Here is a 27,498-nt window from a genome sequence, read left to right on the forward strand (position 1 = left end):
TTTGCTTTGTAGGGTTTGGCAGCAACTCTAATTAGCACAGTCAGAACTTGGAGGCTCTTGAAGGCTTCCTGAGAGCACAGATGGATGAGCAAGATTCATCTGGAACTGAAGCAGGAAAACTCAGTGCCTTCAAAATTGGGAGCAGATTCTGGGAAAACTCTGTGCAGAAGATCCTGAGTGAGGAGGACACTCTCTGCTCAGATGTGCAGAGCCAGCAGTTCAGGCAGTTGTGCCACCAGGAGACTGAAGGACCCCGAGAGCTTTGCAACCGACTCTACCACCTTGACTGTCAGTGGCTGAAGCCAGAAAGGCACACGAAAGCTGAGATGCTGGACCTGGTGGTCTTGGAGCAGTTCCTGGCTGTTCTTCCACCACAGATGGAGAGCTGGGTGAGGGAATGTGGAGCAGAGACCAGTTCCCAGGCAGTGGCCCTGGCCGAAGGATTCCTCCTGAGTCAGGCAGAGGAGAGGAAGCAGGCAGAGCAGCAGGTGAGAGAGACTTGCCTCCGGATACTACCAAGGGGGTCTGAATACCCCAAAATTCTCTCCTAATGGCTCCCACCTTTTCTTTGAAAGTATCCAAAGAATGATATCAGATACCCCTAAAGTTTTTCCCTCTGCCATTACTTTCCTAATCTTTCTCCTCATTCTCTGCTTTGAATCCTTGTTGCTCTTTCAGGAAAAGGATCTGTTTGCAGAAATGGGCCCGGATTCCTCTGGGGCAGAGAAGACTCAGCTGAACACCAGAGAGTTGACACTGGGTAAGGAGGAAGGAGTTTTTTCTACGTTTGGTCTCATTTTGTGGATTTTAAAATTAACCCATGGGTTCTTTTAAACTTTTTGGGGAAGACACTTGGGGACAAGAGTCCTCAGGAAGGGAGACATTTCCCCCCACAATTAAAATATGAAATAGGTACAAACTTCAAACTGCATTCAGCAGGGGAGACATTTTCTAAGGCCTATTTCATAGAACCATCGAGTTGTAGGGTTGGAAGGTACCCCAAGTATCATCTGGTCCAAACCCCTGCAATGCAGGAATCTCTTCCAAAGCATCCGAAATATGTGTGTGTGTGTGTGTATATATAGTAGCACCTTAGAGACCAAATAAGTTATTGGTATGAGCTTTTGTGTGCATGCACACTTCTTCAGATACCACACTTCTTCAGATACCGTATCTGAAGAAGTGTGCATGCACACAAAAGCTTATACCAAGAACAAACTTAGTTGGCCTCTAAGGTGCTTCTGGACAATTTTTTATTTTTTTAAAAAATATATTTCAACTGTGTCAGACCAACACGGCTACCTACCTAATGCTAAAGCATCCATGACAGATGGCCACCCAACCTCTGCTTAAAAACTTCCAAGGAAGGAGAGTCCGCCACCTCCCAAGGGAGTCTGTTCCACTGCTGAACGGCTCTTACTGTGAGAAAGTTTTTCCAAATGTTTAGTCGGAACCTCCTTTCTTGCAACTTGAAGCCATGGGTTTGAGTCCTACCCTCCACAGCAGGAGAAAACAATCACACTCCCTCCATGTGACAGCCCTTAAGATATTTGAAGATGGCTCTCAAATCTCTTCTCAGTCTCCTCTTTTCCAGGCTCAACATACCCAGCTCCTTCAACCGTTCCTCATCAGGCTTGGTCTCCAGACCCCTGACCATCTTGGTCTCCCTCCTCTGCACACCTTCCAGTTTGTCAACATCCTTCTTAAATCGTGGTGCCCAGAACTGGACAAAGTATTCCAGGTGTGGTCTGACCAAGGCAGAATAGAGATGGACCATGACCTCCCTTGATCTGGACACTAGACATCTGTTGATGCAGCCTAGAATAGCATTAGCTTTTTTTGCTGCTGCATCACACTGTTGACTCATGTTCAGCTTGTGGTCCACCAAGACCCCCTAGATCCTTTCCACATGTACTGCTAGTAAGCCAGGTGTCCCCCATCCTATATTTGTGCATCTGGTTCTTCCTGCCTAGGTGCAGAACCTTACATTTGTCCCTATTGAAATTCATTTTGTTAGTTAGTTGTGCCCAGTTCTCCAATCATTTTGAATTCTGATTCTGTCTCCTGCGGCATTAGCTACCCCTCCCACTTTGGTGTAATCTGCAAATTTGATTAACATCCCCTCAATTCCTTCATCCAAGTCATTTATAAAGACATTAAGCAACAACTTGCCCAGGACAAAACCCTGTGGCACCCCACTTGTCACTTTCCCCCAGGATGACGAGGAACCATTAATGAGTCCTCTTTGGGTTCAGTCAGTCAACCAGCTACAAATCCACCTAACAGTTACCTCGTTCAACCCACATTTCACCAGATTACTTGCGAGAATATCATGGGGGACTTTGTCAAAAGCCTTTCTGAAATCAAGATACACTATGTCCACAGCATTTCCCTGATCCACCAAGTTTGTAATTCCATAAAAAAGAAATCACATTGGTCTGGCATGACTTATTTTGGAGAAACCCATGCTGGGTCTTAGTAATCACAGCATCCTTTTCTAAATGCTCACAGACCGACGGTTGAATTATCTGTTCTGGACCTTCCCTGTTACCAATGGCAAGCTCACCGGTCAGTAATTACCTGGGGCTTCCTTTCCCCCCTTTTTGAAGATGTGGACAACATTTGCCCACCTCCCTTCTATAGGGACCTGTTCTCATAGATAATAGACAAAGGCTCTGAGATTACATCTGCAAGCTCCTTTAGCATCCTTGGGTTCAGCTCATCAAGCCCTTGAGATCTGAATTAATTTAAAGTAGCTAGGTGTTCCCTTACGACCCCTTTTCCTATCTGGGCTGCAGCTCCCTCCTTACATCATTTATTCTGTTATGACCAGGTTGGGCATCGCTTTCCTTTTGGGTGAAGACAGAGGCAAAGAAGGTGTTGAGCAGTTCCGCCTCTTCTTTGTCACCCAATAGCATTTCTCCATCTTCCCCACACAAGAGGACCTATCACTTGCTTGTTCTTCCTTTTACTCCAGACCTAGTCGAAGAAACCTTTTATTATTATTTTTTATCCTTTCTTGCAAGCCTGAGCTCATTCTGAGCTTTAGCCAGCCTGACTTTTCCCTGCAACTGTTGGCTACTTGTGTATGCTTCTCCTTTGTGATTTCCCCTTTCTTCCATTTCTTATACATGCCCTTCTTAACTCTCAGCTCATCTAAGCTCCTTATGCAGCCACACCGTGCCTCCCACTTTTCCTTCTTGTTGGTATTATCTGCATTTGGGTCTTCAATATTTCTCCTTTTAAAACTTTCATCCAGCTTGGACCCCCTTCTCTTTGAGTATTTCTGACCTTGGGATCACACCCAGTAGCTCCTTCAGCTTTCTGAAATTGGCCTTCTTAAAGTCCAGAGTGCGTGTCCGACTATGCTCATTTTCCCTTGCCTCTGTATCCTGGAACCCAGGAGAACAGGATCACTTCCTCTTGAGTTTCCGAGCACTTCCACTTCATCAATCGGTTCCTCGCTATTAGTGAGGACCAGGTCCAAGATAGATGATCCCCTTGTTGGTTCTTCCACCTTCTGAGAAATGAAATTTTCAGTGAGGCAATGGAGGAATTTGTCAGACCTTACACCCGTGGCAGAGTTTGAGTTCCAGCAGATATCAGGGAAGTTGAAGTCCCCCATGATGACTATTATGGTTAGAGATGCACTGCTTCATCTCTGAGAAAAGCATGCACTAATGTCTTCCCACATACCTTTGTCAGGTGACAGAAGGATCCCAGCAAGACCTCCTCATTCATCTTTTCATTGTGGTGGAGGGGAAACAGTGGCTGTGGAACCAGACCAGGTAGGAAGAAGGAGCATTGTGGGGAAAGCAGCTGAGGAGTGGGGCAGCCAGGGTGCCTTTGGGCCTAAATAAACCTCTGTCCTCCTTTTAGCTTCTGTCAAAACTGCCCTGAACATGCTATTCAAGGTTTATGTGCTGAGAATAATGAACAACTGCCTCAGTTTACGTTAGCCTTCTGAATGTTGCAAGTATTGTTTTTCAATTGCTGTAGTTTTGCTTATATATTTCTCATTGGATGTTAAAATAGGCTTCTAAGTTGAGAAGCCATAGAAAACAGTTGCCAGGGTTCACTTAACCAGTTCCATCAGCTGCACAATGGGGCTTTCCCACTGTCTCCTCCCCCTCCCTGTGACCCCCTGGGCTCCTTGAAGTTGGCTTTAGGGCATCTGGGGGTATCCCTCCCCAGAACAGCACATGGGGAGAGGAGAAGAGAGAGGGAATCCTTGTGTCTGGCCAACTGGAATACCTGATTTGCCTAGGCTTCAGAGTTGTTAGGGGAGTTGAAGAAGCTTCTGTCAGGTTTTTTTTGTTTTTGCTTTTGTCTGTTTTTGCTTGAGCAAAGGGATGACTGACCTTGGAAACGGAGCGGATTTCTTGATTGGGCCAAACAAAACCCATCCCAGAAAAGAGCTAGGCTTTTCAAACAAAGGTAGTGAACCCTGTAGTAAGACCTCACATATGATTCCCTTCGATTCTTCCTCTATCACAAGTGTTCATGAGCATTGCTCAGTAGTGGGGGCTCCATTTCTTCCTGAGGCTCTAATCTGTTTATCTCTTCGTTGCAGGTGGTGATGAATTGGAAATTAAGAACAGGGGAGACCATGACGAACTCCATCCAGTGGAGAATCCGTATGAAGTTTTGGATTCTGGAGAGCAACTGAGTGAGAGCTCCCATTCTACTTCCCATCAAATAAATCCCACCGGGAAGACGCTCTATCAGTGCTTGGAATGTGGAAGCAGCTTCACTCGGAAGGAAAGTCTCACTTCCCATCAAAGAATTCATACAGGGGAGAAACCCTATCAGTGCCAAGAGTGTGGAAAGAGCTTCAGTCGGAACTCCCATCTTACTTCCCATCAAAGAACTCACAGCGGGGAGAAACCATATCAATGCCAAGAGTGTGGAAATAGCTTCACTCGGAAGGAAAGTCTCACTTCCCATCTTAGAATTCATACAGGTGAGAAACCATATCAGTGCTTGGAATGTGGAAAGAGCTTCAGCCGGAAGGAAAATGTCACTTCCCATCAAAGAATTCATACAGGGATGAAACCATATCAATGCCTGGAATGTGGGAAGACCTTCAGTCGGAAGAAAAGTTTCATTTCCCATCAAATAAGTCATACATGGGAGAAACCATATCAGTGCTTCGACTGTGGAAACAGCTTTAATACAAGCACAAACTTTCATAATCATGAAAGTAGTCACCTTGGGGAGAAAACATTTCAGTGCCAAGAATGTGGAAAGTGCTTCACCTGGAAGAAAAGTCTCATTTCCCATCAAAGAATTCATACAGGGGAGAAACCCTATCAGTGCTTGGAGTGCGGAAAGAGCTTCAGTCAGAGTGCCCATCTCACTTCCCATCAAAGATCTCACAGTGGGGAAAAACCCTATCAGTGCTTAGAATGTGGAAAGTACTTTAGCCGGAAGGAAAGTCTCACTTCCCATCAAAGAATTCATACGGGAGAGAAACCCTATCAGTGCTTGGAATGTGGAAAGAGCTTCAGTCGGAAAGAAAGTCTCACTGCCCATCGGAGGAACCATATCAGTGCTTGGAATGTGGGAAGAGCTTTAATATAAGCACAAACTTCTGTCAACATCAGAGAATTCATAGTGGGGAGAAACCATATCAATGGCTGTGTACAAATTTGATTTTAGAAGACTATAATTAGTATGAGAGTAAAGATTGCATTAGTGTATTTCTCATTTGTCAACCCAGCAAAGAAATGGACTTTGTCTTATAAAACACCCCGTGCCCAATATTTCTTATTCTATGTACCCAGATCTGTGAGGTGCAAGTCATTGGCAAAGGTTTTGAATGTCCCCTCTGGGGAGAGGGTAAAGAACAATTTGGCAACACTGATGAGGCAGCCCAAAATGCTGAATTTTTTTTGGAAAAGTTGACAAGCAATTCATAGTTTACAAATTTGTGGTGCTCCTGAGCACTACTTCCATCCTCAGCATGTCCAGGATTGGCAGTGGTGTCAGCTTGAAGCTCTTCCTGGTATCTCCTGACCAGACACAGGACAGCTCCCAGAAGAGCCAGAAGTTTCAGGCTTCCCTCTGTGAGAAGGGTAAGTCGAGGATTCCCTTGCTGCTGTCCTCCTCCGATTATTCAAAGTACATTCCGAGGGGATGCAAGGAGCAAATAATTGTTATCCACAAGGAAGAAAAAGTTACGTGTTTATTGCACTCAAAGGTGGTTGGGAGCAACAGCAAGCAAAGTTTATTTTCTTTAGCCAACCCCAGTCCTCACCTGCACACATCCGACACATGGAAAAAGGCTTAGATTGAACCAAGATTCTAAACAACACAACTCATCCCAGTGGCAGGTGTCTGACGCTTTTCCCCATGCCATGTGGACATATCAACAGATCTTGACGAATTGGAATTTTTCTATCCGTGTCTCACGTATATTCCTTGAGCAGCTGTCACTGTTCTACTTCTCCCCAATGTTAACTGAGACGCAGTCACAATGGAAAAGGTATTTTTGAAACCATGCTGGGCGGCTGTGTCTTGAGTCAAGGCCTTGCGGTGACCCTCTCCACATAAGTCTGGTGCCCCACAGATTATTGGTTCTCACGCTCTTGCTCTTCTTCACAAGAATGGGAAACGATTCTGTCCAATGTATAACTTTGTCCATGAGTATTCTGTCTTCCAACCTATCACCTACAGTCCTTCCCCATAGCTCCTCTTGAATGTGACTGTACTGTAACATTAAAATATTGTTCCATGCCACCCCAGTCTCCACAGAAGTGTGAGATTCCAGTGGTCTAGGCACATGCCCAGATTCTTGTTTCCTTTGGAAATGAGGCACTTCAGAGACTGTGGTTTATTTCATAAACTCATAGAGTTGTAGAGTTGGAAGGGACCTATGAGTAATCTAGTCCAACCCCCTGCAATGCAGGAATCTCAGCTAAAGCATCCGTTTACATTTAACCATTTCCAGTGTCTTTCTTTATTAAGGCTTTGACTACGTTTCCTGTTCATTAAATGTCTCCCAATACCCTTTTCCATCTGTCTGCAAAACAATTCAAGATTAATCCCAATTGCCCTATCTAGCCGATTATCTTTTCAGGCATACGGTGACCACCATAGAGCCCATAACAATTTATTCTTTTCAGTGCTCTGGAACGGACATTCACTACATGCAGTCCTTAAAAGCAGCTAGTTCTGGACTGTAAAAGGCAGGTAGAGACCTTTTCAGTTTACCTAGGCCATAAACCAAAAAGTAAATGGAATAATCAAAATGAAATTATTGTTTTCTCCTATATCTATCTATCTATCTATCTATCTATCTATCTATCTATCTATCTATCATCTATCTATCTATCTATCTATCTATCTATCTATCTATCTATCATCTATCTATCTATCATCTATCTATACACATACACCCACACCCACACACACCCCTGATCAGAAAACCCGAACCAATTGCAGTGTGGGATGTATTTACACTGATGAAAGGAAATCTCTCCTTTTCTGGGAAAGGCTCTGACTGGGGAGAAACCACCTTTACAACTGGCCTTGACCGGCTGTGAACTTGCGGTGTACTAGGTTCTGAAGTCCTCAAGCTCTCCTTGTCTCTCCCAAGGATCCTCTGAAGACCATGAAATCCCCGGAGACTCCTGGCAAACCCTGCTCTCAGAGCGAGTTGGCGTTCTTGTCATGATAGGATCACTTCTTCCCTGAAATTCCTCTCTGCCTCTTGACCTTCACTGTTCCCTTTTGGGCTCCTGCTCAAAATATGCTTTTCAGGCAAGCATTTCTGGACACATAGATGTTGATGTGTTTTAGTCTTGTACTGTTAATGTTTTTACTGCTTTTGATTTTTATTTAGCTTTTTAATTTAAATGATTTGTTTTTAACTGTTTGTAATAGATAATTTTAACATTTCCAGTAAACTGCTGAGATGTTTTATTACCATCAAGTAGCATATACATTTTATTAAATAAAAATAAATTAATCCCACCCACCATGTTCTTACTATCATGGCTTTCCGCAAAGAAATGGGGCTCGTGACATATATACGGTAATCATGTTGGGCCAGAAAAAACCCCAACTCTCCATCACATTGTGGATGCTGCCTAGACGCAGAGGTGCTTTCTATTTATTTCTTTTAAAAAAATGGAGGTGGGGGCAAACTTCAGAATCTTCAGGGGGATATTTTCACTGATCAGGCAACAGAAAGTAACTTTCTTTTCCCCACCCACCGCTGCTTTGATCAGCTTCAGCCCAGCAGCACCCCCAACTTTTTGAATCATGTTGTAGCATCATTCTCCAAGGACTCCATTGGGATGGGGTTGCTGCAGCCTGGTTCGCATCGGGTGAGTCCACTTATGTAGGGGTGCAAATATCCAGTGTGGGGGTCAGGTGGGATTGCTAGGAGAAATTATGAAATATGGAGCAAGCCATTGCGTCCATGATGAAAGCACTGTGTTGACTGGGTTTGATTCATTGACAATAAGTTCTGATCGAATCCCACAAGCCTCTGCATCTCTGCCATTTGGGTTCTCTACACCTGACAGGCACATATAAGCATTCTGAAACACAGGCCAGTTGCTTCACCAGGCATCCTCAGTACATAAAGATAGTAAGTTACTTTGATGTAGTTTGTTAATCTTTAGATAGATCTTAAGGGCCAGGAAGAGAGTTCACAAGGAGATGGTATATACTGCCATCCTTCCTCTCCTGTTTATGACCTCTGGGGTTTTGCTGAATGCATTCCTCTAGTCCTGTTTTATTTACTCTCAGATATGTATGCATGCTCAAGTAGGAAATAGTTTCTTTGTAGTTTTACTTTGTCCCCACATGGGTTTTTTTGAAATGCTCAAAGGAAATCTGATTGGTTCTTACGAACACTGTGTAAAAAGTTCTTTTGTGAATAAAACAACCTGGGCCGAGGAGTGGAGAGGGATTATTATTGGCACCTCCTCCCAGAGTCTTGCTGTTCAAGCCTCGTGCGTATTTTATTAATCAGAGTCCAATCCTTCCTTGCTTTGGGAACTCTACACACTTCTGAAGGTGAATTATGTGGATTCCTCCCCCAGCCCTACCCTGGGGTGCTGGAAGCCACAGGAGGAGAGAGGGCTCTTGTGCTCGAATCCTGCTTGCTGGTTTCCTGAAATGGACGTGCTTGGCCACTGTGAGAACGGTCCTGGCCTGATCCAGCAGGCTCATCTCATGTTCTGATGCTGCTGGACAGATTAGAGAATAGAGGGAAAGATGGAGCAAAGGTTTTGCTTTGTGCTAGGAAGTGTCATAAGTTCGTATGTCTCCGCCATACCCCCCGCCACCCAAAGACACCTCAGAGACCGCTTTTAAAGAACAGATCAACTTTTATTTGAAGGATGTTTCATTAGTGTAAACGGAGAAAGCAAAGCTGAGATATCCAGGGCTTCCTTTGAAGGTACTACTGGCGCAAGCAGTAGCAGGATAGCATTTCTGCAAGTGCAGTTATATCAAGGGCTAAGATGATACTACAGTATTTGTTGCATTCTTATTTATTTAAATAAGTTTATATCTCTTTTTTTCAGCATGGCTATTGATAAGAAAATGATCAGAAAGAATAAAGCGAGTGAAAACAGCAGAATATAGCAATAAAACCCTGTCTCAGGATAGATCAAATATGGCAGGTGAAATACACAGCTAGGGCACAAGAAGTCTTGGGGATTATGCACATTTTGACCTGCAATTTCTAGGCACAGGCCCACGCTTTCCTGGTTCATTTCCAAGCACTCCCCCCGCCCCCCCACAGGTTCCCCCGGGGAAACCTGATTTTCACTATTGAATTGGAGCAAACGGCAATTCAGGCTTTCCGTGGGCAGCTGTTTGTTTCGATTCAGCAGCAAAGAGCGGGTTTTCATGGGGAAAGTAGCGGAGCAAAACAAATAAAAAGAGTTTAGACATGGACCTGGAGAGCCCAGGCCTGTGCCTAGAAGTGAAGAGCAAAGGTGAGCGTCATCTTGCAGGTGAGTAGCAGAGAATGGGCTGGAGCAGCCTTTCTGGGGGTTGCAATCTTGCCTCTGATTCTGGCGGAACGCAGAGGGGAGCCTCCCCAGTTCGTAAGCCCTTTAAGGCTTCTGAACTTATAACCTTCACTTAGAATTGGGCTTGGAAATGAATGAGGAGCCAGTGCAGCAGTTGCGGCAAAGGGGTCGCATATATCCCAGCTAAGTAGCTCCAGTCAATAGGCTGGAATGTTATGGATCAGCTGAAGTTTCAAAGAGAAAAAAAATAAATCAAAAAATCGAAGGCACATACAGAGAATGACTTCCAACCACCATCTTATGCTAAGGTGGGTACAAAGGACCCTTCTGCAGTATATGAGGCCCTCCTTGAGAGGTTCTCCCCCCCCCTGAGAAAACCACACAACCCTATAACCCAGTTACCATCGCCAGTTGGGACTGATTGGAATGGAAGCATCAAAAGGAATACCTTCTAAGAGTTTTGTTCTAGGAAAATGTAAGACGGAGGGAGATGACATGCTGGGTAGTCAAAAGTAAGGGTGTAGTTTGGGAGTAACTCCCCTTATTTTATTTTATTCTAATTTTGGTTAATAGGGTGCTTGGGCATGACGGAAAGCACATCACCAGGGTGTTCCCCAGCCAACTGTCATCTCAATTTGCTTACAGACCCAAATTTTCACCTCTACATATAAATCAGCATATGGAACTTGTATACAAAGTTGTGTCAATAGTCCAAGCGCAAAGCATTTTAGGTACCTACCTAAATGCCCCTGGTCACCTGCCAGGTGACAGACCTCAAAGCCAGGTGAGGAAATAGTGCAAATTTAGCTAAAGCAGCAAACATTACTGCTGCGGTTTTCCTGAGTGGTGGGGGAGAAGCAGCCGGACAAGAGGCAGTGTGAATAATCTGCCAGCCCCACCAGCCCCCTCATATCCCAACTCTGGTCTAATTAACAGCCCTATAACTTGAAATCACTACTGATAGCCAAAAGCAATCAGAGGGTGTGTGCGCCAATTTAGAAAATACTCCCTTATTTAAAACACTTGATAACAGCTGTCAGATGCCCGGGTGCAGATGGGCATCAGAAGCAAAAAAACTTCCTAAATCTGGCCCGCAGGGAGGAGGACTTTTCTTGTTCACTTGGGTCGTACAGATCTTGATCCACTAGCAGAGGGCACTCATTGTTTACAACAGATTCCCTCACTTCCTTTAACAGCTGGATTCTTTCCTGGTATCCAGGCTTCAGATCCTGCTCTTCTGAAATGATGAGCAGGTCAATGTATTCTTGGGTGGAGAGCGGGTTGGGCTTCAGCCCAATTTGATGCAAGCGCTGGAGGCTTTGAGATGATTTCTGGATGAGGTCTTCTAAGGCTTGCTTAGCCTCTTTGTATTCCTGGTTGAGATTTCCAAGCACCTTCTCTGGGGTCATCGCCTCTCCAGAGGCGTCTTCATACTTTCGCTTCAACTCATCATAGGACTTAATCTCTTTTGTTACTTTATATTCAAACAGGTATTTCTGATTGAAGTGCATGTTCCACACGCAGCGGCCGGGACAGACATTGCATTTTCCTGTGTTTGCATTGATAGCTACACAACAGCGCTTGCCCTCATCTCTCCGGATCGGGCAAGGATAATGGCAGGTGTAGTGACAGTTCATGCAGTTGGTTGTGAATCTTCCAGCGGCAGAGATGTCTTCCTTCCCTGGCACAGATTTTTCTACTTCAAACTCAAAGTTTATGTTGGCTGCCATCTCATACTTGTGCTCATCCAGAGCTTGTCTCGTCTTCCTCAACTCTTCCAGCTTTCCAAGGGCAGCTCTGATTTGGGGCTGCAACCCTTCTGTGATGGCTTCTAGCTCCTTCCGTTCCCTGAGCACTTCCTTCGTCAGAGTTAAACTTTCACTGTCTAGTAAGCTTAACGTGTCAAAAAATGTCTTCATGCTTGCAGTGCTCATTTTCCAGAACTTGTTGTTAGGATTTAGATTCCCTTCATTCTCTTCAGAATTGTTGGCAAAGAGAGCTGAATTGTTGAATTTGAAGTGAACTGGGCTACCACTGGAATCTTTAATGCATGGCACATCCTCCTTCTTCATGGCTTCCAAAACAGGAAGAGAATGTCCATCTGCAAAGGTGATCAGGATCTGGATGTTGTTCCTTATATCTTTCCCAAAAATGGAGAGCACAGAGTCAAAGACGTATTTCTGGGCACGAGTTAAGGCAGCACTGGAGGCCTGAAGTACAATACAGATGACATCGACATGATCCGTTCCTCCTGGGGTGGAGAAAAACTCCCGGATCTGCTTTGTTATCTGTTTGTACTGCTTCCTATCTCCCATGTCTCCAAATCCTGGCGTGTCAATGAAAGTGAGAGAATAAGGGACTTCAAAACCCTTTTGGTGGTGCACTACGTAGGCGGTCACTTCTGAGGACTGGCTTCCAGCCTGAGTGAGTTTGAATCGGAAATCATCTTCCCATTGCACACCCAGGATATGATTGATCATGGCATTGACGAGAGTGGTTTTCCCTGACCCTGTTGCCCCCATCATCACGATTACTTTGTTGGGGACCTGCATGTTCTCTTTTCCTAGCTGATACGTTTGGACGGGGGCCGATCGATCTGAGGTGGCCTCCAGGGGAAGTACATACACGGATGGTTGCCCATCTTCCACCAGGGTGCTTTCCTGGAGGTATTTTCGAGCTAGTATATTTGCCCCGTCTTCTTCTTCTTCCATTGCTGTGGAAATCTCAGTCTCTTCACTGGGCTCACTCTCAGCCCCATCAAAACATACAGCGGAGACTCTGAGTCTGTAGGTTCTGTGAGGCTTCAGCCCATCCAGCTGGCAGGACTCTGTTCTTGCCCCTGTTCTTTTTTCATTCCATCTGTCCTTATCGCCCACCAGCCCCCTGTACTCCACTTTGTACTCCTTTATATCAGCTCCAATGACCTTTGGGCTCTCCCAGGCAAGACCGATTTTGGAAGACTCTACAGTTCTCTCTCTTGGTTTCCCAGGAGGGCTGGTAGGAAGTGTCTTTACAGATCTACTCAAATCACTAGTCTCACTAAGTCCTGGTTTGCTCCTAGCAGTGTATCGAAACTGGTATTCTGTGTTTGCGCTCAACCCTCTCACTTGGAATGTCTCCTGACTGTCCTCAGTATTCACAATCTGCCAGTTTCCTTCTCCTGCAGTCTTGTATTCTACCTGATAGTTGGAGATTGAAGTCCTCCCATACTCTGCGGGTTGAAATGTCAGCTGCACATGGTCATGTCCAGTTCGGCCAACCAGGGGAGGGAGAGGTTTTGAGGGCAGCTCAAAGTTGCTGTTGACCATCTCCCCATCTTCATAGAGATAAATGGTAGCTCCTGGGTTGTCCTGATCTGGGACAGAAGCCACAAGGAACCGGGTCTTCCCATTGGATTCATTGACTTGGGCAAAATCAACAATGGACTTGGCAGCTTTCCGAGCTTTTCTCTGTCTGTCTTTTTGCTCAAACCAAGCATTCCACTCCTCAGGTGCATTCTGGACTCCTGTAGGATCTGCTGATCGTTTCTGAAGAAAGTGTTGTAAGCTGGTTAAAAATGGTTCCTTATCATGCAAAGAGGTGAATGTAAATGAGACAACAAATTCATTCTGGTGGTTAAGCACTACCTCTTCCAGTTTATTCTGGGAGGAGATGGTTTCTATCCCACTCAGGATATCAAGGTAAGACTTGACCATATTTATCTCTCGTTCCTTGGTGTCCAAAAATTCATTGAGTCTTTGGCCATTGAAGGGTGATTGATTTATGGATGTTAAGATGTCTACCAGAACTCTTTCCTCTTTCCCCCCTCCCCGGATCAAAGGCAAGATTCCTGCCAGATCTTGCTGGAAAGTCTGCCTGTGTTGCTTGCAGAAATCCTGGAATCTCTTGATTTTCAACTTTATTTCTGGGAAGATGCTAGCAATGGGATTAGCAGCCAGATCATTGCATCTCATATCGATTTCGCTCAGTTGCTCCATGACGGTTTGGGCATCATAGATGAGTGCTAAGCTGATCTCACGCACCATCTTAGCTGCTTTGGAATCCAGCTTGGTCAGTGGGTACAGCCAAACTCTGACAGGCACAGCCTTGTCCCCATTGGTACCCAGCATTTTGGGCAGAGCAGTGTAGACCTTCATGGCGTCTTGAAAAGTCACTGGATTGCTCTCCAGAGAAAAATCTCCATAGAACTTGCAGTTGAACTGACTTGCATGGTTTCTTTCCTGGTCGTTCATGTGGAGGGCTGCCTCGCCTTCAATAGTGACCATCTTCTGTATCATAACTTTGAGGCTTCCTTGTATGTCTTGCACGGACTCGGAAGAAGAGACATTTCGGTCGAACACAAAGAAAGCCTGGGCTCCATACAAGATGGCAGTGACAACATGGGTTGCAGTGCCATGGTCGAAAACTGCTGGATAAGAGACATTTTGGATTCCCAAATGGCTCATGGTCAGCTGTGAATACTTGGTGGTAGCTTTGTACTGCAAAGTGACTCTGGCCTGTTGCTTGGACTGCTTGGTGTCTTGAAGGTACTTGGCTGACCCTTCCACTTTAACCATTCCACCCAAAAAGCTGGCCTTGAGCGATGCTGAGACATTGAGGGCGGAGGCCTTATCATCAATGGAGTCGGAAGCAACGATCTCAGATTCTGTCTTGGGCTGGGGTTTGATATCCAGGTCCTTCTGAAGGGAGTCTTGGTCCCAAAGGGTAATTCCTGGAATCAAACAGAGAAACAACCACATAAAGTTTTAGTAATGTTCAGATAAATATCGAGCCCCTCTATCCAAAACGCTTAAGTCTGCATAGGGAAATAATTGTGTTAAAAGTGGCCCCATAGAGCCATCGTTGCCCAGGATGGGGCACACATTTCTTTTCTCCCATTATCATCCCCGGTTGAGCAGTTTTGTGCAGCTTTGTAAAGGTTTCCAAAAAGCTGTTTGACCAGAGATGAGTCAGGGTCTCGCCCACACTTTCCCTTGACCTTTATTTTGATTGTATCCTGTGTCAATTAATTCCACCAGGATCCGAGAACTTTTCTCGATGCTCCATTGCTGTGATTGCAAAAACCTGATCTTAGCCACTGAATCAGATCTTATTAGATATATGGATAATCCAAAGAGAGATTGTGCTGAACTGAACTTCAGTTAGTGGCTGAGATGGGCTTTTGCAAGTCACAGCTGCCAAAGAACATGAAAAGCTCTCGGACCCTGGGATCTGTGCACAGAATACAGGTCAAGCGAAATGGATGAGCCTTGATTTGCCACCTTCAACGCTCTCAGAAGATGGTTTGTTTCTCTTCCTAGCTGAGCATAGGGAACCTCTCTCCTGTTCCCCGTTCTGATCTTCTATTTCAACCAAGAATACCTTTTTGATAAGCACCACTGCTGTCTGAGAACTTTAAAATCAGAGGTTTACCAAAGCCTGAGCAGAAAATTTTCCCAAGCCCTTGAAAATATCTAAAGCCCTTTTAGTGATGGTTCTCTTCTGTTTAGGAAGTGAGCAATATATGATGAAAAAAACTATACAAACCACACATGGAGGGCAGCGAGGAGCTGCTTTCTCTCTAGCATATGCTTCTGATCATGATGATGATGATAATAAATAATAATTTATTTATACCCCCACCCATCTGCCTGGGTTTCCCCAGCCACTCTGGGTGGCTCCCAACAGAATATTAAAAACACGATAAAACATCAAACATTAAAAACTTCCCTAAATAGGGCTGAGGGGCTCATCTAAATAGGGCTGAGGGGCCCATAAAGAAGGCTGATCGCCGAAGAATTGATGCTTTTGAATTATGGTGCTGGAGGAGACTCTTGAGAGTCCCATGGACTGCAAGAAGATCAAACGTATCCATTCTGAAGGAAATCAGCCCTGAGTGCTCGCTGGAAGGACAGATCCTGAAGCTGAGGCTCCAATACTTTGGCCACCTCATGAGAAGAGAAGACTCCCTGGAAAAGACCCTGATGTTGGGAAAGATGGAGGGCACAAGGAGAAGGGGACGACAGAGGACGAGATGGTTGGACAGTGTTCTCAAAGCTACTAACATGAGTCTGACCAAACTGTGGGAGACAGTGGAAGACAGGAGTGCCTGGCATGCTCTGGTCCATGGGGTCACAAAGAGTCGGACACGACTGAACGACTAAACAACAACAACAACAAATAGGGCTGCCTTCAGATGTCTTCTCCTTGACCTGAAGGGAGGGTGTTCCACAGAACGGGTGTTACTATGGAGAAGGCCCTCTGCCTGGTTCCCTGTAAGGTTTTGTTCACACCTGAGCAAAAGGTGACCACCCTGTGAAGTTTTTGCAGGTAAAAGATGATTCCTGAGGTTTGCATCCACAGGTGTAGCGGGACCCAGGAAGCTAGAAGAACCCTATGCTGCTCTTAGCCCCTTAGAAACCTAATGGAAGAGCAGGTTGTTCTGGGAGCCTTAATGCTGCTCAGCTTGCACAGAGCCCATTCGAAGCACATGGCTTACCTCAAAGAATCCTGGCAACTGGTGAGGCCACCAATTGATGGGAGGACTTTGCAGGGAAAGGCACCTCAGATGGAGCCTGGACCAGCAGCAGGCCCAACCTCTTGCGCCCCTCGAGCGAGGCAAAGGCTGAGGCCCACTGAGGTGCCCCTTCTGCCACCAGAGGCAAATTTAGGGGAGCATGGCCAGTTAGAATGGAGCACAAGAGAGGGGCCGCCAAATTCTGGTGTCGCACAGGGTGCCGCTGAAATTTGAGACCCCAAGGCCTGCCATTGCTGCCACCTGCCTGCCTGTTGAGCTGGGTGCCCAAACAAGGGTAGGAAAGGCAGCATCAACAGCAGGAAGCCACCAAACACAGCTAACCCACAAGGAAGCAAGTGGACCCCAGGATCTCAAGGCCGCCTCTTCCCAAATGAATCAACCCAGACCCTGAGATCATCACCTGAGACCCTTCTTTGTGTGTCCCCTCCACAAGAGGTCCAGAGGGTGGCAACACAAGAACGGGGCCTTTTCTGTGGTGGCTCCCAGTTTCTGGGATGCTGTCCCCAGGGAGTCTCACCTGGCACCATCATTACATATCTTTAAGTTCCAGGCAGAATCTTTATAACCAGGCCTTTGGCCTCAAACTATCTGTGGCCTTTTAAAAGGGGGGTGTTTAAACTATCTTTCCCTATTGTTTTTCATGTATCTTTGTGGAGTTTGGGCAGGGCTGTCTTAAGCTTTATCCGGTGCCGTGGTGCAAAGCTCCCTCCGCCCCTCCCCCCCCGTTTCCCAGAGTTTTTTAGGGAGGACAGCACTGCTGGTGGGGCTGGAGGAGGCGGGCAGCGGCTGGAGGGTGGCTCCTCCAGTGGGGAAGAAGCGGAGGCTGGACACAGCAGCTGGCCGCTTTGTGCCGCGGTGGCCATGGCAGACGGAGGCTCTGGGCATGGCGCTGCTTCGGCGCGGCATGGTGAGAGCAGAGAGCTGATGCCGGGAGGCGCCGTGTCCAGCCTCCGCCTCTTCACTGGTGCCCTCCAGAACTTGGCGCCCTGGCGCCCCGTGCCACTAGCCCCTATGGGTAAGACGCCCCTGGGTTTGGGCTTCTTTTGGTTGGTTGTAAGTTGCTTGGAGTTGCCTTGGGCTACATAAAGTGACTAACAAATTTAATAAACGATCATCATCATAAGTGATGCATCTTGCCACTAACACTGGTTTGTTGGAATAATCTGTGTCCCCTCCAACATTTTTCCAATGAAAATAGGGACATACTACCATACCCTCCCATATCGCTCTCATGAAAATAGAGGTTTTTGACCTTTTTGAGCCCACGACTCCCTTGACCATCGACATGTTTAGCTGGTGATACATCACGATGTTGAAAAACAGACATCGCTCAGCCCAAAATAGGCATGGTTAAGACCTCCATTCATTTCAATGAGTCTAACTGTAGTTGCAGTTGTTATATTTCATTTATTCCTAAGATCACTGAACAGGTCACAAAGCTGTTGACAGAACTATCAAAAAAACCATTCCATCAGTCCTATAACATGATATATAAAACAATAAATACCACACATTAAAGGTCTGTAAAAGTAGAGATTTTGCCAAAAACTCTTTTGGATCATAATTCAATTTTAATGAAGTTAAGAGGGACAGACAATTCATTGTTTAGGTGGAGAATGAACAAAGGACTGTTGGAAAATCAGAAAATTATCGAGAAAGCACAAAAGACCCTAAAATATTATTTTGAATTAAATCTGAAAAGAGAAACGGAGATAGACATAGTATGCCCTCTTCCTAAATGGACAAATAATTGAGCAAGTGAGACATATATACAGTGGTATCTTGGTACTCAAACGCCTTGGTTCCCAAATGCCAAAAATCCAGAAGTAAGTGTTCCAGTTTGCAAACGTTTCTCGGAAGCCGAACGCCCGATGCGGCTGTCAGCTATTGTTTCTGGGGCGCCTGCACTAATCAGAAGCTGCGTCTTGGTTTCCGAACATTTCAGAAGTCAAACGGACTTCTGGAATGGATTAAGATTGGCACTTTTGTTTTTGCTATTTATTTTGCATTTTTGTTTTGAATAAAAGCCCCCCATTCAAACAATGACTGTCATCAGTGCAGGTAAGAAAAATGTATTATTATTATTGTTGTTGTTGTTGTTGTTGTTGTTGTCATCTACAATACTGTCTTATTTATTTTATAGTACAGCACATTGATTATTGCTTTCATTTTATGGACCAATAGTCTTGTTGGATACTAAAATTCATGCTAAACTGCTGTTTTAGGGGTTGTTTTTAAAAGTCTGGATCGGATTAATCCATTCTGCATTACTTTCTATGGGAAAGCGCGCATTGGTTTTGGAACGCCTTGGTTTTGGAACAGACTTCCGGAACAGATTCAGTTTGAGAACCAAGGTACCACTGTACGATACATTTAAATCAAGCCCCCTAGTCCTGGGAACTTCATTTTGTTACGGGTGTTGAAATTGTAGCTCTGTGAGGGTAGAAAACAGTTCCCAGGATCCTTTTTGGAGGGTGGGGGCGTTTATGCACCCGAAGTCTCTCCGTATTTCATATGCCACATGAAATACCATTTTCTGCCCCAGACGTCCCACCCAAAGTGATCTCCCCACCAGTGGCGTAGCGTGGGTTGTCAGCACCCGGGGCAAGGCAAGTAATTTGCGCCCCCTAACCCATGGATTTGCGCCCCCTAACCTGTGGATTTGCGTCCCCTAACCCCCAGATGTTGCGCCCGGTGCGGCCGGCCCCCCTGCACCCCCCACACTACGCCACTGCTCCCCACCTCTCTGTCAGCTTTACCTGGGATCAGGGAGTCTTTGCGGCAGTCGTACAGCATTCCCAGCTGGAACGGGCGGCCCAGGGCCGGGATGTCAATGGTGTTGTCTGTTCCCGCCATGGCTCAGGTCACGCTGCTCTCCCGCTTTCACTTCCCTGCCAGAAACAGGAGCTGTGAAGGAGCCAGGGCAGACTTTGGAGCACGAGGAGGACTAGCGACACCATCAAGAGGGGTGCCAGCAAGGCTGGAACCAAAAAAGAGGGGGGAATGTTGCATAGTGAAATAAGATGCTTATTTCAGTGGGTGGCGCTGTGGGTTGAACCACAGAGCCTAGGGCTTGCGAATCAGATGGTTGGCGGTTCGAATCCCCGAGACGGGGTGAGCTCCCGTTGCTCGGCTCCTGCTCCTGCCAACCTAGCAGTTCGAAAGCACGTCAAAGTGCAAGTAGATAAATAGGTCCCGCTCCGGTGGGGAGGTAAACAGCATTTCCATGTGCTGCTCTGGTTTGCCAGAAGCGACTTAGTCATGCTGGCCACATGACCTGGAAAAACTGTCTGCGGACAAATGCCGGCTCCCTCGGCCAGTAAAGTGAGATGAGCGCCACAAACCCAGAGTCGTCTGCGACTGGACCTAACAGTCAGGGGTCCCTTTACCTTTATCCAAGAAGATGCCAGATGGAGCCAGCTTGTTTTCTGCTGTTCCAGAGGGCAGGACTGAACCAGAGGATTCAAATGACAGGATTCTGGCTAAACATTATAAAGTAACTTTGTGAGGGTGAGAACTGTTTGACAGTTCCATTGGAACCAATTCCCTTGGAAGGCTAGACTTTCTTTCATCTGGGTCAAAGGCTCTGTTTGACACCCCCTCCCCATGTTTGCACATGCATGCACACCTCAACAACTTTGTATTTGCTTTGATGAACCTAAAACATGGCCAGTTTTGAGAAAGGAGAAAAGAAAAAGTGTGCTAATGCCTGTGGTTTGAAAGAGGCTGAAGAAAATATAGTCTATCCAAATAGTAAAAAGTGTGTGTGTGTGTGTGTGTGTGTGTGTGTGTGTGTGTGTGTGTGTGTCTGGCTTTCATTCAGCCTTAAGTAGATCTCCTAACAGGGTCATGGGTTCAAGCCCCACATTGGGCAAAAGATTCCTGCATTGCAGGGGGTTGGACTAGATGACCCTCGCGGTTTCTTCCAACTGTATGATTCTGTGATTCTCTTTTACTAAAGCCGGGGAGCAATCTGGATCAGGGCCCTGGCATTGGCATGATGAATCTGGCGTACAAAGCCCTTCCTATAACGTTGAAGGAAAAGGCCACCACTTTGCATTCTGCAATTGCAATGCCTCAGCAGCGAGGCAAGTCTTGGGAAATGCAGGGAGTCTTGGTTCCTTTATTGTAAATGGAGCCTGACACCGTCTACTCAGTGGAGCTTACTCCCAGGTAACAGGGTCAAGAATGGGCAGCCTTACAACTGAATCCAAAGCATTTAGACTCCAAACTAAGTCCCACTGAATTCTATAGGATTTACTCTCTGGTATGTTCTTGATCATGATCATAGTTTATATCATCATCATCATCAGGACTTTTTTCCCCAGCCAGAATCACCTGCACTTCTCAGGTGGGCACCATTGCCATTATAAGAGAACAAGGAAGGTGTTCACCTCTTTTTTCCAGGAAAAGAGCAATTATTATTATTATTATTATTATTATTATTATTATTATTATTAGTGCTTTTAAAAAAATATTATCGGGTATTCTCATTTTGACTCAAGAAAATCACCATTTTATACTTTAGATCAGGGGAAATAAATACAGTAAGTGGACAAAAGTACAAAGATTCACAAAATGTTTAGGGGTATGTGTACCCCTGCATACCCCCAGAAAGAAACACTGATGATGATGATGATGTTTACTCACCTTTTCCCTGACAGGGACTCAAGGCATCTTACAGCTAAAATCATATTTCAGTCCATTTATCTGTTGAAAGTGTTGTACACGACCCTTTCCCCTGTACATTTTTTCCTTACAACAATCCTGTGAGGTAGGTTTGGCGGAGAGGTTGTAATTGTCTCAGGTGTCTCTATTTTCACCTGAGAAACAAGGAGGGTATGAAAGGAGGGCCTGCGATCTGATCTGATCTGAGTTCCCCAGCAGGCACAGTCCAAAGAGGGTCAGGGAGAGACTTGTTCCTCGGTCATTTAGGGCTTTGAAGGTCAAAGCCAACACCTTGAATGGAGCTGGAAGCAAAGTGGTGATCACTCATCGTAATTTGGGAAACCTGCAGACAGGATTGGAGCGCAAGAGCCCTCTCTCCTCCTGGTGGTCATCACAGCCCCTTGTGGCAGGGAGTTCCATAGTTCTAGCTACGCGCTGCCCTGAAAAAAGTGCCCAAGAGAGCAAGATTCTGCCTGGCTGGCTTCTCAGCAAGACCAGAGTTCCTGCAAACATACATTGCAGGAAAATGCTGCTGCAGCGAGGGCTGGGGGATATATCAATATATCGTCCAAAATGGGTTTGAAGTCCCTATTGTGATATCGGTTTCATAATTTCTGAGCTGGCAGTCATGACATGCATGTGTGTAATGCAAAAAATCACAATGTGGGGAAAACTGTGAAGCCAGCCAATGTCTTTACATAGGTAGCTCCATCCTTATTTCAGATATTGTGATCTATTGGTATATGGCGATATTTAGCTGGTGGTTACGTGGGAAACCAGATATCTCTCAGCCCTAGCTGCAGCTGCAGTCATTAAAATGCAAGTTTATTTTTTATAATTTTTTTAATGAGTTTTTGAAAAAAAAATTACCGGTATACATATAAAACAAAATGATTTCCAACATTGCAATACAGAATTCTTTCGAACCCTTAGACCTCCTTTCCTCTCTCCATGGATTCCATCTTTAAGATTAAATTTACTGCGTCTTTTACCCTTATCTATCTATTATATAACAATATTTACAAATAATATTCCACAAGTGTCTTTATTTTGAAATCCTTAAGATAATATTTTAGTTTTCTGTTAATTGTGTTGCTTTGACTGTATACTATATTTGACTTTCTTCAGATTGTTTTGTTGATGTTTTAATATTCTGTAAACAGCTTTGAGATTTTTCTTAAAAATATAAAGCGGTATAGAAATGAAATAAATAAATAAATAAATAATTTACCTGCCGCCTCCCCCCCCAGGAGCGCAAGGCGGTCTGCATGCTTCTCCTGTCTCCCCTTTATCCTCACAACAGCCCTGACAGGAAAGTTAGGCTGACCCCGTGAGCCTCATGGCTCAGTGGGGATTTTTACCTGGGTCTCCTGGGTCCTAGTCCAGCACTCTAACCATTGCCCCACACTGTTGGTGTCCTCTTTCAGTATCCCAAATTGAATGGATAACAGCCGCCACACAAGAGGAACTGCTGCAGACGCTGAGCACTTCTAAGCAATACTTTCCCTCCGCCTTTCAGCTACTTACCAAGGCTGTGGAAATCAGAGGAATCTCCTGTTAGCCTCAAGATTTTTTCGCGTCGTCTTGAGGAAACCTACAAAAGATGTGTGTCTCCTCTTTGGCCCAAGTCTGTTTCAAGGCACACAGACCACTTCTCCTTTTATCTGGTTGATAATGAAAGTTTACGTGTAGGCAAAAAACATGCCTTGCATGAGAAGGAAGTCAAGAGATTGTATGAACTGGTTGCAGTGCTCAGCATTCTGCCCTCAAAAGCCTCTAGCGGTATCTCCCCACAAGGATGGGCCCCTGCACTAGGGAGTACATGCATTTGTGGGGCGTTGTTTCCATGCGGCATCCATGCGCTTTGGGTTCCATTGACCCAAATGCAGCCTCCCTTTCTCCACCAAAGGCCCGTTTGTAGTATGTGTATTTAAAAAATGTCTCTTCTGCGCAGAAGTGCTCCTACACAAATAGCTTTTGGAGTCCTGTGAGTCCTGGAGTCATGTCTAGTCATGTTGTTGTTGTTGTTTAGACGTTTAGTCGTGTCCGACTCTCCGTGACCCCCTGGACCAGAGCACGCCAGGCACTCCTGCCTTCCACTGCCTCCCGCAGTTTGGTCAAACTCATGCTGGTCGCTTCGAGACCACTGTCCCACCATCTCGTCCTCCGTTGTCCCCTTCTCCTTGTGCCCTCCATCTTTCCCAGCATCAGTGTCTTCTCCAGGGAGTCTTCTCTTCTCATGAGGTGGCCAAAGTATTGGAACCTCAACTTTAGGATCTGCCCTTCCAGTGAGCACTCAGGGCTGATTTCCTTCAGAATGGATAGGTTTGTTCTTCTTGCAGTCCATGGGACTCTCAAGAATCCCATCCAGCACCAGAATTCAAAAGCATCCATTCTTCTGGGATCAGCCTTCTTTATGGTCCAGCTCTCACTTCCATACATCACTAATGGGAAAGCCTTAGCTTTAACCATACAGTGGTACCTCGGGTTACATACGCTTCATGTTACAGACTCCACTAACCCAGAAATATTACCTCTGGTTAAGAACTTTGCTTCAGGATAAGAACAGAAATTGTGCTCTGGCAGCGCGGTGGCAGCAGGAGGCCCCATTAGCTAAAGTGGTGCTTCAGGTTAAGAACAGTTTCAGGTTAAGAATGGACCTCCAGAACAAAGTACTTAACCCGAGGTACCACTGTACGGACCTTTGTTGGCAAGGTGATGTCTCTGCTTTTTAAGATGCTGTCTAGGTTTGTCATTGCTTTTCTCACAAGAAGCAGTTGTCTTAATTTTGTGACTGCTGTCACCATCTGCAGTGATCATGGAACCCAAGAAAGTAAAATATCTCACTGCCAATTTCCATCCGTTACCCTCGAGGATGTGGACAGGCTGCTTGGACGAGTGAAACCAGCTCCGTCTGGCACACAGGATGAGACCCTCCCTGCCCACAGATTGTCTTGCCAGAGTGGTGCATGCTCTAGTTATCTCCCGCTTGGACTACATGGGGCTACCTTTGAAGGTGACCCAGAAACTGCAATTAATCCAGAATGTGGCAGCTAGACTGGTTGACTGGGAGTGGCTGCTGGGACCACATAACACCAGTCCTGAGAGATCTGCATTGGCTCCCAGTACATTTCTGGACACAATTCAAAGTGTTGGTGCTGACCTTGAAAGCCCTAAACGGCCTCGGTCCAGTATACCTGAAGGAGCATCTCCAACCCCATTGTTCAGCCTGGACACTGAGGTCCAGCTCCGAGGGCCTTCTGGCGGTTCCCTCATTGTGAGAAGTGAGGTTACAGGGAACCAGACAGAGGGCCTTCTCGGTAGTGGCACCCGCCCTGTGGAATGCCCTCCCACTAGATGTCAAGGAAATAAGCAGCTATCCTATTTTTAAGAGACATCTGGAGGCAGCCCTGTTTAGGGAAGCTTTTAATATTTAATGCTGTATTGTTTTTAACACTTGATTGGGAGCCGTCCAGAGTGGCTGGGGAAACTCAGCCAGATGGGTGGGGTATAAATAATAAATTATTATTATTATTATTATTATTATTATTATTATTATTATTATTTAAAAGAGGATTGTACAAGAGGGGGTTTCTTATATTCTTTTCTACGTTCTTATGAGACTTGGAGCGGGGGGTCCCTTCCAACTCAGGAGGAAGAGACTGATTTCCACGAAGTGCTGCTGACCTGGAGGAACCTCTCAACTTCCTTCCTCAGTTGAGCAGATTTTGCTGAGGTATTTATTTTCAATATTGTATGAGATTTTTGAAAGACTTGTGGCCTCTGCGGCAGTGTTATTCTGAAACCAGTTCCAAAAGGGGCGATGATTGTTGCAGATGTTCAAAGGGTCCTCCATGACATTCCAGTCACCAGTCTGGTGCAGGACATAAGCAGCAGAGCGTATTGTGGTTCAAAAAGAGAATAATAATAATAATAATAATAATAATAATAATAATAATAATAATATATTATTTATACCCCGCCCATCTGGCTGGGCTTCCCCAGCCACTCTGGGCGGCTTCCAACACAATATTAAAATACAGCAATGCATCAAACATTAAAAGCTTCCCTAAACAGGGAATTAGCTAACTCCTTCCTTTCTAACAGGGAGCAAGGGCCTGAAAGAGAGAGTTGTGCTTTGTGGAAATTGCTATGGGAACAATTTTTCATGGTTAGGATGACCTTCCCTAGTCTGGTGCTACTGAAACAGACTTGGTCACTCTGATAGCAGACTGCAACATTAATATTAACAGTAAAAGATTAAAACACATCAACATCTATGTGTCCAGAAATGCTTGCCTGACAAGCATATTTTGAGCAGGAGCCCAAAAGGGAACAGTGAAGGTCAAGAGGCAGAGAGGAATTTCAGGGAAGAAGTGATCCTATCATGACAAGAACGCCAACTCGCTCTGAGAGCAGGGTTTGCCAGGAGTCTTCGGGGATTTCATGGTCTTCGAAGGATCCTGGGAGAGACAAGGAGGGCTTGAGGACTTCATAACCTAGTACACCGCAACAGTAAATGCAGCGCTTTCTCTCTAGAAAAAAGGTGCCAGAACTGCCCCCTCAGTGCCCCCACGCCCTGCGAGTTCTTCCACGGCAGGCTGTTGCTGCGCTCGTAGCAACAGGGACAAATGTAAAGTTCTGCACTTAGGCAGGAAAAACCAGATGCACAAATATAGGATGGGGCTTACTAGCAGTACATGTGAAAAGGATCCAGGTGTCTTAGTGGACCACAAGTTTAACATGACTCCACAGTGAGATGCAGCAGTAAAAACAACAAAAAACTTAATGCAATCCTAGGCTGCATCAACAGAAGTCTAGAGTCCAGATGAAGGGAAGTAATAGTCCCACTCTCTTCTGCCTTGGTCAGACCTCACCTGGAATACTGTGTCCAGTTCTGGGCACCACAATTTAAGAAGGATGTTGACAAGCTGGAAGGTGGTTGGGATGACCTTCCCTGGTAGAATATCACAGGCATCTCTGTGGTGAGATGAACAGCTGGGTGCTGGAGGCACCTAATGCCCCATCAGGTGTGGTCCTGGTCTCCTTGAATGTGGGGTAAGGATACTACTCTGAAGGAAGCCCTCCTTGGATGCAAAGACAGCTCCAACTCTCAGGCTCTTGTGAAGTCATCTCTGTGAGGGAAAACACATGAGTGGGTTGGGGCTGTTCAACTCCAGATATTCTTGGATGACACTGGGCTATCCATTTGTCTGGTGCTACTGAAACAGACTTGGTCACCCTGATAGAGGACTGTAACGTTATCACAGTCCAAGTACATATTCCGGCAAAGCAAAAAGCCCCCGGGATGGGAGGCATGGAGCAGGGCCAGTGAGGGGGGCAGCCTGAGGCCAGGCCAGACTGGGTCCTGCTGCTGCAGGGCTAGAGTTGCTGCCCTGTGCTGAGGTTCACCAGCCCTGGTGGACACTGGCATCGTGTGTACGTTTTCTCACATTTAAAAAACACATTTATCTAAATTACTACAAAAAGGGAAAGGAATAGGAGCAAATGTTAGCAGCCTTGTCTTGTAAGCTCTGCCCTGCTCTTCTCCCTTTTGGCAGCTTCAAGATTTGGCTGGATCTAATGGGGAGAGTGCAGGGGGTTCAAACTGGGCTCTGCCAAGTGAAGTGAAAGCGGAAGAGACGAAGGCACAGGAAGGTCAAGTTCACAGCCGGTCAAGGCCAGTTATAAGGAAGGTTTCTACTCAGCCAGAGCATTTCCCAGAAAGGGAGAGATTTCACCAGTGTAAATACATCCCACCCTACATCTGGTTAGGGTTTTCTGGTCAGGGGTGTGTCTGTGTGTGTGTTGGAGAAATAATAATTTCTCTTTCAGCTAAGCTAAGCCATCTTGCTGGGAAGCAGGAAAAGGGGGCTAAAGAAATAGGGAGAGGAAAGGTTTTTATTGCAATTCACCTTCTGAAGTCTGAAGCTGAAACCCCAAGTCCTGCTCCATGCAGAAAAGCACGGGCAGAGAGCTATCTAAGGAGGACCACTCCCAGGGTCACCAGTGTCCCCAGATCTCAAAAGCCCTCAGGGACCTAACTCTGACACCCACAGGATCTGGTGTGAGCATCCTTAGCCCCCCAGAGCTGGAGTGCAGAGTGGGCTTTGCCCAGCAAGCAAGGCAGGGAGCTTAAAAGCTCTTTCTGCGCCAGGTCCACCTGGGTTATTGAGTACAAAAGGAGCGTTTAAGCTCTCCTCTCTGCCTTGCTTGCTGGGCTAGGCCTGCTCAGTATGCGGTCTCTGGGAGTACTGAAGGTTCCCTCTCTCTTCCCCTCAGCTGTTAGCAACAGGAGGGATCCAAGAGTTTGGTAAA

The 27,498-nt window shown here is 45.9% G+C and overlaps 2 protein-coding genes across 2 annotated transcripts; one reads left to right on the forward strand and one right to left on the reverse strand.

The window, feature by feature from the left end:
• Positions 1-80: 80 nt before the first annotated feature.
• Positions 81-3,875, forward strand: LOC128424032 (zinc finger protein 213-like). The gene is made up of 3 exons (XM_053409806.1): positions 81-488; positions 679-760; positions 3,706-3,875. Exons 1-3 carry the CDS (start codon positions 81-83, stop codon positions 3,858-3,860), a joined length of 645 nt encoding a protein of 214 aa, XP_053265781.1. The 3' UTR covers positions 3,861-3,875.
• A 5,485-nt stretch (positions 3,876-9,360) lies between these two features.
• On the reverse strand, positions 9,361-19,398 carry LOC128424391 (uncharacterized). Its single transcript, XM_053410471.1, has 2 exons — positions 19,272-19,398; positions 9,361-14,706 (listed from the first exon to the last, which is right to left on the reverse strand). Exons 1-2 carry the CDS (start codon positions 19,366-19,368, stop codon positions 11,057-11,059), a joined length of 3,747 nt encoding a protein of 1,248 aa, XP_053266446.1. The 5' UTR covers positions 19,369-19,398; the 3' UTR covers positions 9,361-11,056.
• Between the last annotated feature and the right edge of the window lie 8,100 nt (positions 19,399-27,498).

The sequence above is a fragment of the Podarcis raffonei genome, chromosome 12 (genome assembly GCF_027172205.1).
Source record: "Podarcis raffonei isolate rPodRaf1 chromosome 12, rPodRaf1.pri, whole genome shotgun sequence".
NCBI lineage: Eukaryota > Metazoa > Chordata > Lepidosauria > Squamata > Lacertidae > Podarcis > Podarcis raffonei.

What these genes read in the sequence shown, in the direction of transcription:
- LOC128424032 (XM_053409806.1), top strand. Translation starts at nt 81, where the DNA reads ATGGATGAGCAAGATTCATCTGGAACTGAAGCAGGAAAACTCAGTGCC. An exon ending in GGAAGCAGGCAGAGCAGCAG is followed by an intron (nt 489 to 678) that starts GTGAGAGAGACT and finishes TTGCTCTTTCAG; the next exon opens with GAAAAGGATCTGTTTGCAGA. An exon ending in CACCAGAGAGTTGACACTGG is followed by an intron (nt 761 to 3,705) that starts GTAAGGAGGAAG and finishes TACCTTTGTCAG; the next exon opens with GTGACAGAAGGATCCCAGCA.
- LOC128424391 (XM_053410471.1), bottom strand. Translation starts at nt 19,368, where the DNA reads ATGGCGGGAACAGACAACACCATTGACATCCCGGCCCTGGGCCGCCCG. An exon ending in CAAAGACTCCCTGATCCCAG is followed by an intron (nt 14,707 to 19,271) that starts GTAAAGCTGACA and finishes GTTTGATTCCAG; the next exon opens with GAATTACCCTTTGGGACCAA.